This window comes from Abramis brama (genome assembly GCF_963993115.1).
Source record: "Abramis brama genome assembly, contig: SCAFFOLD_93, whole genome shotgun sequence".
Lineage (NCBI taxonomy): Eukaryota > Metazoa > Chordata > Actinopteri > Cypriniformes > Leuciscidae > Abramis > Abramis brama.
Genome location: NW_028155949.1, coordinates 63,619 through 77,988, shown reverse-complemented (window position 1 = coordinate 77,988; position 14,370 = coordinate 63,619). Strand labels below are relative to the sequence as shown.

Sequence of the window (14,370 nt, the reverse complement as noted above, 5' to 3'; positions counted from 1 at the left end):
TGAGAGTGAACCTCATTGGTTCTTGCTGAAGCTCAAACGTGCTGCGTAACACGAGAATGAACCTCATTGGTTCTTGCTGAAGCTCAAACGTGCTTCGAAACACGAGAATTAACCTCACTGGTTCTTGCTGAAGCTCAAACGTGCTGCGAAACACGAGAATGAACCTCATTGGTTCTTGCTGAAGCTCAAACGTGCTGCGAAATATGAGAATGAACCTCATTGGTTCTTCCTGAAGCTCAAACGTGCTGCGTAACATGAGAATGAACCTCACTGGTTCTTGCTGAAGCTCAAACGTGCTGCGAAACACGAGAATGAACCTCATTGGTTCTTACTGAAGCTCAAACGTGCTGCGAAATATGAGAATGAACCTCATTGGTTCTTCCTGAAGCTCAAACGTGCTGCGTAACACGAGAATGAACCTCACTGGTTCTTGCTGAAGCTCAAACGTGCTGCGAAACACGAGAATGAACCTCATTGGTTCTTGCTGGACCTCAAACGTGCTGCGTAACACGAGAATGAACCTCATTGGTTCTTGCTGAAGCTCAAACGTGCTGCGAAATATGAGAATGAACCTCACTGGTTCTTGCTGAACCTCAAACGTGCTGCGTAACACGAGAATGAACCTCATTGGTTCTTACTGAAGCTCAAACGTGCTGCGAAATATGAGAATGAACCTCATTGGTTCTTACTGAAGCTCAAACGTGCTGCGAAACACGAGAATTAACCTCACTGGTTCTTGCTGAAGCTCAAACGTGCTGCGTAACACGAGAATGAACCTCATTGGTTCTTACTGAAGCTCAAACGTGCTGCGAAATATGAGAATGAACCTCACTGGTTCTTGCTGAAGCTCAAACGTGCTGCGTAACACGAGAATGAAGCTCATTGGTTCTTGCTGGAGCTCAAACGTGCTGCGAAATATGAGAATTAACCTCATTGGTTCTTGCTGGAGCTCAAACATGCTGTGAAACACGAGAATGAACCTCATTGGTTCTTACTGAAGCTCAAACGTGCTGCGTAACACGAGAATGAACCTCAATGGTTCTTGCTGAAGCTCAAACGTGCTGCGAAACACGAGAATTAACCTCACTGGTTCTTGCTGAAGCTCAAACGTTCTGCGAAATATGAGAATGAGCCTCATTGGTTATTACTGAAGCTCAAACGTGCTGCGAAATATGAGAATGAACCTCACTGGTTCTTGCTGAAGCTCAAACGTGCTGCGTAACACGAGAATGAAGCTCATTGGTTCTTGCTGGAGCTCAAACGTGCTGCGAAATATGAGAATTAACCTCATTGGTTCTTGCTGGAGCTCAAACATGCTGTGAAACACGAGAATTAACCTCATTGGTTCTTACTGAAGCTCAAACGTGCTGCGTAACACGAGAATGAACCTCATTGGTTCTTACTGAAGCTCAAACGTGCTGCGTAACACGAGAATGAACCTCATTGGTTCTTACTGAAGCTCAAACGTGCTGTGAAACACGAGAATGAACCTCATTGGTTCTTACTGAAGCTCAAACGTGCTGCGAAACACTAGAATGGACCTCATTGGTTCTTACTGAAGCTCAAACGTGCTGTGAAACACGAGAATTAACCTCATTGGTTCTTACTGAAGCTCAAACGTGCTACGAGAATGAACCTCATTGGTTCTTACTGAAGCTCAAACGTGCTGCGAAACACTAGAATGAACCTCATTGGTTCTTACTGAAGCTCAAACGTGCTGTGAAACACGAGAATTAACCTCATTGGTTCTTACTGAAGCTCAAACGTGCTACGAGAATGAACCTCATTGGTTCTTACTGAAGCTCAAACGTGCTACGAGAATGAACCTCATTGGTTCTTACTGAAGCTCAAATGTGCTGCGTAACACGAGAATGAACCTCATGAAATACTTATTTGCAGCTGTATCATACAAATAAATAGTTCTACCAGAAAGACTCGGGAGATAAAATGATATAACAAGATAAATTTATTAATAGCTCAGCAAGCATAATTTTATAAGTCTTTGGCGTAGGCCCCGTCCTTAGCAAGCAATGCGAGGGTAACGGAATCTGCAAATCCCGCCTGAAGATGAAGGCAGGGGCGCAGCCGACCCCCTGGAGGTAAAGGAAGGGACCATCCTGGTGGTGGTGGGGAGGATGGAGGGAAAGGACCATCTTGGAGGTGGTTGGGGAGGATGGAGGTAATTGGCGCCGTCAGTATCTGCGAACTCAGACGAATGTAAGTACCATTCTTTTATACTGAGTGTTAACACGTGATTGGTTAGAAGTGAGTTAATACATGACGCACTGATTGAGTCTTCCTGGCAGAACTTAACGCTAAGCTTACATTTAAAAAAATCATACATTGTGATTTCTGGATTTTTTTTTTTAGATTATGTCTCTCACAGTGGACATGCACCTACGATGGCAATTTCAGACCCCTCCATGATTTCCAAGTGGGAGAACTTGCAAAATAGCAGGGTGTTCAAATACTTATTTTCCTCACTGTATATTGAGAACGTTGTACTTAGAAAACACGCCGTAATGTATTCATCGTGAAGCGTGCTAGCGATTTGCAAAGATTAATATAAAGATTAATATAAAGGTTAATAAAACGATACATGAAAGCATTGCTGTTGATCGTGGGGAATATTCCCTTCGAAAACAAAACTCAGCCACTGCGTCTTCAGCGGTTCGGATTTAGGAACATCAAAATGACTGCTGTGTTCCTTATTGCACCCAAGAACAGAACACCACAATCGCTTAGACACCATTCTGCTCCAGCGCATCAACAATGGCGGACTATGATGACAGCTCACGAGCGAGCGAGGGCGGGTCTGTGTTGAAACGCTGCTGTCATTAACAATCGTGGGAGGGGCGTCCGACTGTGTGACGTCACACGGTCGAACGGCTTGATTTGAGACAGGGGAAAACATATAAGGAGATTAAAATAAAAAAACACTGGATGGATTTTTATCATTTTATGATAGTTGTGTACAGGCACTGCCAACACACATTTCAGTACAATCAACTTGTAAAAGTAATAATAAAAAATAAATAAATGTAATAATGTTAATCTTAATATTATGTTAGAAATTGTGCAGTTGATCTAATATATGTAATAGTCCTTGCTACAGAAACATGATACTTTTAACTATCATTTCAGACGTGATGCTAGAGAATGAGGAGAGTGAAGAGGAGAAGAAACATCATGTCAAAACTGGAGCTAAAACTCGCTCACAGACAAAGTATTTCTTTACTGAAAAGAAAAGACAAGAAATGTTTAACTTGCAATCAGTGTGGGAAGAGTTTCACACACAAACAGAATCTCAAGGTTCACATGAGGATCCACACTACAGAGAAACCGTTCACATGTGATCAGTGCGGAAAGAGTTTTAGACAACAAGGACACTTTAAGACTCACATGAGGATCCACACTGAAGAGACACCGTTCACATGTGATCAGTGTGGAAAAGATTTTAAACAAAATGCTCACTTAAAGACTCACATGAGGATCCACACTGGAGAGACACCGTTCACATGTGATCAGTGTGGAAAAGATTTTAAACAAAATGCTCACCTAAAGATGCACATGATCATCCACTCTGGAGAGAAACTGCATGAATGTGATCAATGTGGTAAAACCTTTTTCAGGGCTTCAGACCTGAAGATGCACATGACAGTTCATTCACAGGAGAAACCACATTCATGTTCTTTGTGTGGAAAGAGTTTTTCACGTCTGTATAATTTAAAAGTTCATCAGAAAATACACACTGGTGTAAGAAATCACATGTGCTTTGAGTGTAGGAAGACTTTTGTTACAGCTCAACAATTAAAACTGCACCAGAGGATCCACACTGGAGAGAAACCTTACAAGTGTTCACACTGCGATAAGACATTCAATCAGTCAGAGACCTGGAAAAAACACGGGAGGATCCACACTGGAGAGAAACCGTATCACTGCACTGCATGTGGGAAGAGCTTCACTAAATCATCTTCTCTACTCAGTCACACAAAGAACTGTCTGAGAGTGAGTGAGTGAGTGAGAGTGAGAGTGTGTGAGTGTGTTTGTGTGTGTGGAGTGAGTGAGTGTGTGTGTGTGGAGTGAGTGTGTGTGTGTGTGGTGTTGAACCAGTGATTGGAGATCAGTGCAAGGTGTTAACAGGCCTGCAGGCACAACTGGCAGACAAAGAATGCTAGCTCTACTAAGAGCTCAATTGAAAGTATCTACCGATCTATAGATTGCAAGTCAGTCTTGTGCTGTGTCTTCCTCTTCTTCTGTAAATTCATCCTCCTCGTCTGCCTCCTCCTCACTGCTGTCTTCGTTTGTATGGTCATCTTCTGTGTAATGGAAATAGTCATTGTCAAGTTGATCCCTGAAGATCAAGGTGTACTGTCTCTTGACTTCTTGCAGGTGATGTGTAATGTGATGTAGTCTGCTATGCAGGGCACATCTTAGGCCTCTGCTTCCCTCCTTGGACAGCGTCTGTGAACAGCCTTACAAGAGATCGCAGAATATATTTTATTTGAAAAATAAAAATGACATGACAAAGCACTGGTATGCAGTTTACCATCATTCATGAATTCAGTGTGAGGGGGAAATGTTATTTGACTACTTAAATGGCTTCCGGTGTCAATGACAGTTTGCAACTCCTCAACTTTTCTCTGCAAGTTACGACACTGCTGCGTCATCTCACAAAGGAGGATGTCTTTTTCTTCCTCCAGTCTACTCACAAGCATCACCTGGTCAAACATCTTTCTTTTGACATCTAATCCAATCCCAGCTGTAGACAAAACATAAAAATGGAAACAAGTAACAGTTTACGCTGATTACAAACTGATCCCTTCTCTTGTAATCATAATGCAACTTCAAACCGCTGTCAATGTAAGAGTAATCTTTAAGAGTTCAACTGTGTTTAAGGGGGAAAAAATTGTCAGGTCTGACCATTTGGTTCTTCCTCCCAGGGCCAGATGTAGCCTCCTCTTCCACTGGTTGCCTCCTCAGGGTCAATTTTCTGGTCCGATGAACTGTTGTACAGTGAGATGGCTTCTGTCAGGTTGTCTTTAAGTGTGGATATCTGGCGTCTTTTCCTAAGTTTTGGGGTACTATTGCCTGCAACATGAGTGTGCAAGAAAACATATCCATAACAATCACGTCAACCTTATTGATATGAAAATCTTCTTCACTGACATGATGTGGAGGAGACAGGGGAATCCTCAAATGGTGTAGGTCATTTTGGAGCTAACATTATACAGACCGTTACGAGAATGTAGATCTTTCCTCCTCTGCTGCAAACTGAGAAACAGTCCCTCGATTTTGCTCTGCTGTTTCTCCAGGCTTCCTTTACCTTTGCCTAAGATGGAAAATTATGTTCTTCTTGTTACCCTGAACATGCCCTTGAAAAGGCCCTTTAATCATCTGCTTTCATCACCTATAGTTGCGTTAGCATCTAACTCATTTGCATATTGTACGCGCATTCATGAAAATGTGGCTTACGAACACGTGCATCTGCTTGCTTTTCCATCCATGTGTTATGTGCATTAAGAATTACTTTTTCTTAAAGACGTTTACCCAGCTGTACCATTAAAACATGAGGTGTCACAATACAACAAATGTGAATGTATGCAAATAAACTATTTACATCAACTTAATTCCCATCATACCTTATGCGCATCAAGAGTTAATTCACCCCCCTCTAGCGAATCAATTATCTATGCGCATTAGAAATTATTATGTGCATTTCACGGGTTTCCAACCGGGATTTCTTATTTGAATAGTTCCAATGCGCATTAAAAGGTTGGATGGAAAAGCAACTATTGACTGGTTATCAGCATTGTTGTCGTACCTCTTAGTGCCCACTCTTTCACATCTGTCACCCACTGGTCTTGTGTTTCTGGTGTGCAGTTCAGCTGTGCCATCAGTTCATTGAGTTTTTGTTCCTCTATCTGTTTTTTCTGTACCACAGCAATCCACAAAAAATAACAATAAATAACCAAAAAGACACTACATGAACATAATGCAACATATTCTGACTAGAACGTTATTTCGGTTAGGATTTTTGTGTAGACCTGTGATATTGTTGCTGAGTGTGATGTGCAAGGTTTCTGTTTTCCTCTGGTTCCACCCAAGCACGTGTATAGTGATTATGTCCATCCTGGCTGTAAAGCAATTCAAACACATATTTACACAACAACTAATACTAATTACAATGCTATTTCTTGGACATGAGGTACAGCTATTGTTTGGCCAAACTTGTGTACAGTAGATCCCTAGTAGGCTACCTGTGGGTGATGGTCTGTAGGACTGTGAATAATGAAACTATGGAGAATAATGAACTGATTGTGTGATGTTTTTTGGGCTGTGATCAAGTGTAAGCTACTGAAACAGCAGATATTGGGTGTACAGATGGAGGGTTCCACTGTTAGTTTTTTCATGTTCTACACGATAATACTTACCAGCTTTTGTCATGTACTTGGTAGTCAAAGCCACCTTGGAGAGGAAGCTATTTACTTGTTCCACCTATGAAAATTGAAAGAGCGCAACACTGGTATAAACTCAAAACCTATTGTATCCATTAGTATTATTTGATTCATTACACATGCAGTATATATATCAGAGACCATTGTACCTCTTCACCAAGGGTATCACCCGCTCCAGTTTGGTATTTCTCACTCCATTTTATCTGCAACATGTTGTGAAAATGAAACACAATTATGCAGATGGTGAAATGGAAATGTCTGTGCAATATATGGGTGTTGCTTACTTCACACTTTGCAGAGTAGGCTTTGGCGTGGAGCACCAAAAGTAGCAGCTTCATGTTGAGGAGCCGCCCAAACTCCCTAAACTGGCCCGCCACCCACTGCAGATAGGGCCAGTATCTACACATCTGATCAGTGCAAAAAAAATTTACGCTATGGCGGCTTGCCAGGTCCTGCTGTAGATAAAGTAGGTAGGCGAATACTTCGCCGCGGTACATATTGAGTCCCCTCAAGAAAAAGCCATGCCGGCACACAGCGATCTCCATGCCTTCCTCATCTAGGCGATCACTAGCTTTTTTTGACACTTCCTTTGTTGAGTTGCCACAGGTGGCTCTTCCAGGTGTCTAAAACACAATTACACAAACAAAGGAAACAGACATCTTGCAATATATGCAGACATACATTTAATAGACAAAATATTACACCTATTGACATGTTCGTTATTGCAAATATCCTCACATGCTATCTACTCAGTGCATTTTATCTGCATTTGTTGAAGTTAAAACTGAACATTAGAATGGAGAAGAAAGTTAGTGTAATTGACTTTGGACAGAATTGGCTTTCTGCAGTAAAATTCAAGAAGTACAATCATAATTGAACATAACCAGCAAGAAAGCCTGAATACATAATGCTTTAAATCAATGTTTAGGCTGCTGATGGTGGCGTGAGGCTATTTTAACTGCACACTTTTCCCTCTGATAATATCTAGAATTCCACAGCCTTGTTCATAACTCCATGACCCCTATGTACCCAAACATTAAATGGGTACTATCAGCAGGAAAACATGGCATGCTACAAAGCTTGAGCCATCTCAAACTGACAAAAGAACCTGAGGCGGACATTAAGGAGGTGCAGCTGGCACAACCGGAAGCACCTGTGTGTTGTGGTAATAATAATATAGACTAAAGTGAATATTGAAGACAAAAGTGAGCCAAACATGATATATATGATAATAGTTTGGCTGTTGAATGTGTACATTTCATTCAGTCTTACCACTCTCATGCCATCATTGTCAGGAGCAAAGAAGAGACCTTCATAGAAGGACTTATCACCAGTTCTAAAATGAAAAAAAAAAAAAGAGTTGAATACAATGAATAGAAGAACATTTAGTTTGGGTATATCTCTAACTTTATATTCCCTTTCATAGTCATACTTTTTTGCATTGATGTGCAGTATGGGACTATACAAACCCTTTTGATTTGTTGAAGCGATAAGCCTTCCAATTTCCATCTGCCGACACAGCCACCATGTTCGGAGTGCAAGCTGGAAACTGCATTATGTCATCCTTTCTCAAATATTTGTCGAGCTCCGATATTGAATATTTATACTGACGAAAACTTAGGTGAAATGTATCTCGGCAGATTTTACCAATCTGTAAGAGATGCAAAGGGGGTAAAAAGTTGCATTTTTGACATTACAAATATCAAACCATCTGTCTAAAAACAGGCAAAATGTCCTATATATTGGCCTCAAATGCATGGTGACTGACGCCAGTGTGTATTCAAAATGAAGAAAAATTTGCATTTGTGAAGAGACACTAAACTGAGCATGATTACTCCTATGACTAATTTAGCTCCACAGTGAGTGCTCCATTAAGGCTTTATAACCTCCTCCTTCAACAGGACGTTACTGTACAAGCAGAAAAGAAGCCCTCACTGAGAGTAGCCATTCCTAAGGAGGTCCCTGCAGTCAGCAGGTCTAACACCCTCCCTCTCCCATTAGCAAAAGTTAGTAGTTTGCAAGACTGAATGTAGTGTTGGTACTTTACCCTTTCATGATGTTTTGAGTTTGTCTCTATCTTCACAAATGCATGACGAGACATACTCGGTGCATCCAACTTCATCTGTTCATACGTTTTGAAAACATTTACATGATAGACTGTCTGGAACTTAATAGTGGATACGGGCCACAAGACAGTCGAGGCAGCGTATCACAGCCTCCTCACTGCAGTGACCACAGGGCTTCTGGACATTGGCAGCAGACAATACAGCCTCAACCAGCTTTGGCCGGGCAGTGTCCCACCTCTCATGTGTTACAGTCTGGCGGAGACCCCACTTTCCTTCTGGATCCTCCTGGGGAGACATGGCAGGCTCTGGCAGCCCAGAGAGGATATCTTGTAATGCTGCCAGAAAACAGTAAAAAATTGTGACAAAATATTTCAATCAATGCATCAGTAAATGCAGGGGCGTCATGCAAGCCAAAATTCTGGGGGGGCACAATCTGAGACGTTGCAATTGTTTTCTGACGGGTGATATGGATCATGTTAGGAGGGGTCAGGGGGTTTTTCCCCCTGAAAATTTTTAAATTCTGGCTGCTAAACATACCATTTCAATGCAGTTTGGGAGGGACAGAAATACCTTAACGGAGCTAGCAGCAACCCTCCTCTATCTGAGGACTAAGTTAAAGTATCCATTTTGTAAGTTTATGTAAAAGACAGGTTGATGAAAGAACTGTAAGCTCAAATTCAAAAGCTTTTGAAGTCTACTTCATTAAAGCATGTTTACACACACACTTACTGTACACTTAGGCCTACTACACATGATTTTAAAAACAGTACCATTGCAGTTTTTATGTTATGATTTTAAATTGGTATGTGACCTAAGAACGATCATTAAATTAAATCATATGAAGCTTCTTACATATAGGCTACTAATAAATGCTGACTTTTTTTCATTCATGAAATCAATACATATTCTTCCCTTACCACTAAATGGAAGGAAGGAATTCTCACTAAATCCCACAAATTACTTACCTGCCCTCTCAGTTTATTGACAGGATACACTAGGGCTGTGACTTTCTGGCCTTTTCTTTTGAAAAAATGACAAAATATTTCTCTGCATCATGACCTGTATAGGTACCAAATAGAATTCAGTGTTCTGCTCATTTTAACATGTGTTAGTGGTCATATAGGCTATATATATATATTATCTTACTGGCATAATATTTGAATAATATTGAGGCATTGAATCTATCAATTGACTTTAAGGTTTTAACTTATGTGTTTAAAGCTCTAAATGGACTCGCCCCTAGTTATATATCTGAACTTTTAAGTTCATATTCTCCTCAGAGATCACTTAGATCGTCATCTAAGTTATTATTAAACGTTCCAAAAACCCGTCTGAAAACAAAGGGTGATAGGTCTTTCTCAGTTTACGCGCCAAAACTATGGAATACACTTCCACTATCAATTAGAGCTTCCCCTACATTAAAAGTTTTTAAAACATCGATTAAAACGTACCTTTTTGCACAAGCATATTAAAATGCGTCTAAAAGCTGTATGCATTTTTGAAATGATCATGTAATTGCACTTTTTTGTGTCGTTACTAGGCTTTTGTCTTTATTTTTATCTTTTATGTGTTTTTGGTTTGAATTATTTGATATGCTAACTGTATGTGCATCTGTGTTGAGATTGTGAAGCACTTTGGTCAACATTCATGTTGTTTTAAGGTGCTATAGAAATAAACTTGACCTTGACCTTGACCTATCATCTTACTGGCATACTCTTTCACTAATGATAATAATATATTTTGTATTACTGCATTACTGTTGTATTATGGCTAGTAGTACCTCATTTGTAAGTTGCTACTTGCGAATCATGAGCAAGTAAAGTGACCTGATAATAATAACGGAAGTTATGAGCACATGAGAGAGAGGCTGACTGCTACACTTTCGTGCACTTTAAAGCCTACATCACGGTCATAGCGATCTGTATAACAACTATGCTGTAGCTTTCGAACGGGTAGCCTATCTTTTTTCACTGCATTTGAATTAGCTGCCTGATCCGTGAAGAACCGTGCATAACAGTCTATGGGAGAAACATCAAGTCGATGCCTTGATAACGTTAGGTTGGATTTTGCAGTTAGCCTACAACAAATTTAACACCCTCGTTTCTATGAAACTGAAAACAATTGAACCAGTTGACTTCAGTCAACACAATTGACTTTGACACAAGACAAAACAGAACAGATGTTTCAAAACCGATCAGATAACGTTACTATGGCTTTGTATGGCAGTAACGTTAGCCAACTAGTTTACGGTTAGACTAAGCTAGCTATCGATAACGTTACACTGACACAACTTAAGTTAATGCTCTGAATTTGCAGCTAATATCAAATCCATAACTTTTTGATCAAGTTAAAATTTCCAGGTCAACCACAAATAATCCCACTACCTTTTAATATCATCCGATAACTAATTCAATGCCGATTTGTTGCGTTGCCCACATACCACTTCAAGACCATCTGTAAAACATTGCCAGCTCAACGTGCGAGACGAGTGAGTTGCTTGAACATACACAGCAAAGATTTGATATACACAGACACCATATTAGGAAAAAGGGGCGGGCTGATGCTGACCGATTTATTACACATCCAGAAGAATACATTTGAGTCGTTATAGGCTCTGGTATATTATGGAGCATAATAGGAAGGAATAAAGTTGTGACAAAAAAATTATCAGGGAGGAAAAATCTGAGGGGGCACGTGCCCCCTCACTTTGAATGGGCATGACGCCACTGAGTAAATGAAATATTGGATAGTGGAATACTGAATGGCATTTTACCTGCAACTATATTCCCAGAGTCCATTGGAACTACACCAGCTGCAACACAGAGAAATATGGAATCGCTGGAAAGGATAGCAATGTCACCAAAATCACAGGATACAATCACATTACTTCAATACAATACACAATATCATTCTCAATTGAAAATGTGAATTGAAATGCCGTCTGGTGTTAGCGAGACAAGCAATCACTGGCAGTACATACATTTTACATCCACGGAGGCTCCTTAACATTAAATATAACCAACTTCATGCCAAAATAGCTAACAAACCTTCTTGATCTATGAATAGAGGTTTCCCCTTAGCATTTCGCTTGTGGCCACGCTGGCAAGGCCGTACTGCATGTGGCTCAGTAGGGGTCTGGGTAGAGTACGAAGTAGCTCTTTCAATATAGATGTCCCCAAGGACCATTGCAGATTCCAAAAGCTCTTTATTACAGTGGCCTGCCATTTATATAGACAGACCAACAGACAGAGTGACAGACAGACACAGACTGTGTGTGTGTGTGTGTGTGAGTGTGTGTGTGTGTGGGTGGGTGGGTGTGTCAGAGAGAAAGAGAGAGAAAAAACGAGGGAGAGAGAGGTGACGGAGGGTAAGAGAGTGAGGACAAAACTTGGGAAAAGAGAAACTGAAGAAGTTGGGAGAGGTTGAGAATGGAACAGAGTAAAAAAAAGAAGAGAGAGAAGAATGGCTCTTAAAATAGCCGTTGGTGACGCTTTTAAAGAGGACGACTGTAAGGTTGGATGAGGTAGGTGTGATTGGGAGTTGAAGGAGATTGGAATGCTGCAAAGTAAAGGAAGGTTGAATTAGACAAAAAAATGGTCACAGATACTAAATACACCTTAGCCCTTGTGTAGTAGGCTACACCTGTTCAGATGATGACGTACTGGAGTGAACACTAAACATGGAAGAAAGGCAATTTCATTGAAATTATATGGTCATAATTTGACATACTATACATGACAAAATTCAAGTTGATGAAGATGTTAAAAAGTGTAAAGGGGGCATTAACAATTCACCAACTTCATCACGTTTGTATGTATTCGTTTAATATTCATTTTTAAAAACTTTAAAACATGTTGATGGTACATCAATGTAAATTACACGAACCACTTGAACACAGACTGCAAATTCACAGGATATATTGGGTCATTTTAGGCTGGGTTCAGAGTCTACAATCGACCAATTAAAAATGATTTAAACGATAAGGTGATTAACAAATATAAAACAGCAAGTGTGAATACCAGAAGGCACATCAAAATATATGTGTTTTTTATGTTGTACTGGGTTATATAGCGTAAACTTTAATCTTCGTATGAAATAACTAACTTAATGTAAAATAAAATGTAAAATTTGTAAATGCGATTTGTAAGTCCGATGATGGCAGACAGAACTGCAAAATAAGCAATCCAACAGCACATTATACAATGTAAACAGACACGTTATCTTGCGGTGGCCTTTATGAAATGAGCAGTGATGAAAATTATTATAGTCTATCATGTTATGATCGGATGAGCAGCGTAGCTAGCTAGCGCTTAATCATTAGCTAAAACAACGCAGTGGGTGCTGTATATGGGTCAAATGTGCCTAAGACTTGCAGTTTTTATATATATATATATATATATATATATATATATATCTTTGTTTTTTCTCTTTTCGGAGGTAATCTTAACACTTTTGTTGTCTAGGGGTTGTAAAAGATGAAAACTCACTTTTTTTTGAGGCAGAGCGTATCATCCCCCATACGCTAGTCCACCAATCAAGACGGGCCGCAAAAACTCTGACCATCGTATATAGTTGAATTGTCACTCACTTATAATAAAACTAAAACATGTCACTGTTTCAAAGTCTGAATGTATGACAAGATAGGGTACGTAAATGCAAAACTGCAACTTTTCTGCAGCTGACTGACTTGAATTATGATGGCGTCGAAGCGAACAGATCCTTTGAATGCTGCTATGCGAAAGGCTAAACAAGCGCGTAAAGAAGCACAGCTTGTGATTTATGCGAATTGTCATATATTTTGGAGTGATTGTGATATGCTCTAAAAATAAACTTTTTCTATTGATTGGCTTCATTCATACATATTTTGCTGGTTTCTTATGAGTTTGAGACTGTTTAACACTTTGAATTTGCACATAAATAATAAAATACAAATTGTGTCAGTAGCGGACTTGCAAAATACTACAGTAAAATACTAAAGTAAAAGAAAAGAAAAGAAGTTTGTATTCAAAGTCAAAGAGCAAACAAACTAGAGCAAAGTACCTCAACTGTCTGTATCTAAGAAATATAGGAAAAACTAAAACCACTCATGCAAAAATCAAATACAATTGGTGGCCTTAGTTAAGATGAAATTTGAAACATAGGTCTTAAATAGCTCAAGCTGTGAGGTAGCTCTGCATAAAGATGTATATGTACAGCTGGCTAATCAAAGGTCTGTAATGTCTGCATAAAAGGTTTGAACTTTTTGAGGAAGACACTCTTGGCATTTCTTGAGGATCTTGCTTTACTCTCGAGCAAGAACGCGTCTTTAGAGAGCATGCTGAAAGTGACGAAAAGGGCGTGTGGAAAGCCCTTATATGGGCATGGTGTGGGTGTGTTTTATGTAAATTAACCTCTCATTTAGAATACTCAGAATTCATCAACTTTAGAACTAGGTAAAGAACAAATTCATAGTTTGTGAATTAGGCGTTAAGTTTTTGTGAGAAGTTCATATGTGCACATAAATATGAATAGTGTATGCAGTTATTAGTGAATGAAAAGTTTCATTCTTGTAGCCTATACAATTTTGCCTCATGATTTAAATTATTTCATTATGCTTAATTATGAGTCTAAAATGTTATTTTTTAATAATTCATATGTATCTCTTATGTATGTGTGTACGTGTGTGTAAGTGTGTGTATCATGTATATGTATATATATATATATATATATATATATATATATATATGTATATGTATATATATATATGTATATATATATATATATGTGCTCAAACAAATACATATGAAATGCACAACGACACACGCACGCAAATGCTCTCCGCGCACATACTCATATGAGACACGAGC

General features: G+C 39.5%; 1 protein-coding gene across 3 annotated transcripts; it reads right to left on the bottom strand.

Annotated features, from left to right (window-relative positions):
- Nucleotides 1–5,237: 5,237 nt before the first annotated feature.
- On the bottom strand, nucleotides 5,238–8,863 carry LOC311077236 (uncharacterized protein). 3 transcript variants are annotated; one of them, XR_014604812.1, is made up of 9 exons: nucleotides 8,760–8,863; nucleotides 7,928–8,109; nucleotides 7,731–7,794; nucleotides 6,743–7,081; nucleotides 6,608–6,661; nucleotides 6,435–6,498; nucleotides 6,048–6,137; nucleotides 5,825–5,933; nucleotides 5,238–5,332 (listed from the first exon to the last, which is right to left on the bottom strand). XR_014604812.1 is itself a non-coding variant. In XM_084139060.1 (8 exons), the coding sequence occupies exons 1-8, from the start codon at nucleotides 8,578–8,580 to the stop codon at nucleotides 5,902–5,904; spliced, it is 900 nt and encodes a 299-aa protein (XP_083995186.1). In that variant the 5' UTR covers nucleotides 8,581–8,841; the 3' UTR covers nucleotides 5,683–5,901. The 3 variants fall into 3 exon arrangements, 1 of the variants encoding a protein (XP_083995186.1); XR_014604813.1 differs by having other exon boundaries at nucleotides 8,506–8,841; XM_084139060.1 differs by lacking the exon at nucleotides 5,238–5,332 and having other exon boundaries at nucleotides 5,683–5,933; nucleotides 8,506–8,841.
- Nucleotides 8,864–14,370: the final 5,507 nt, after the last annotated feature.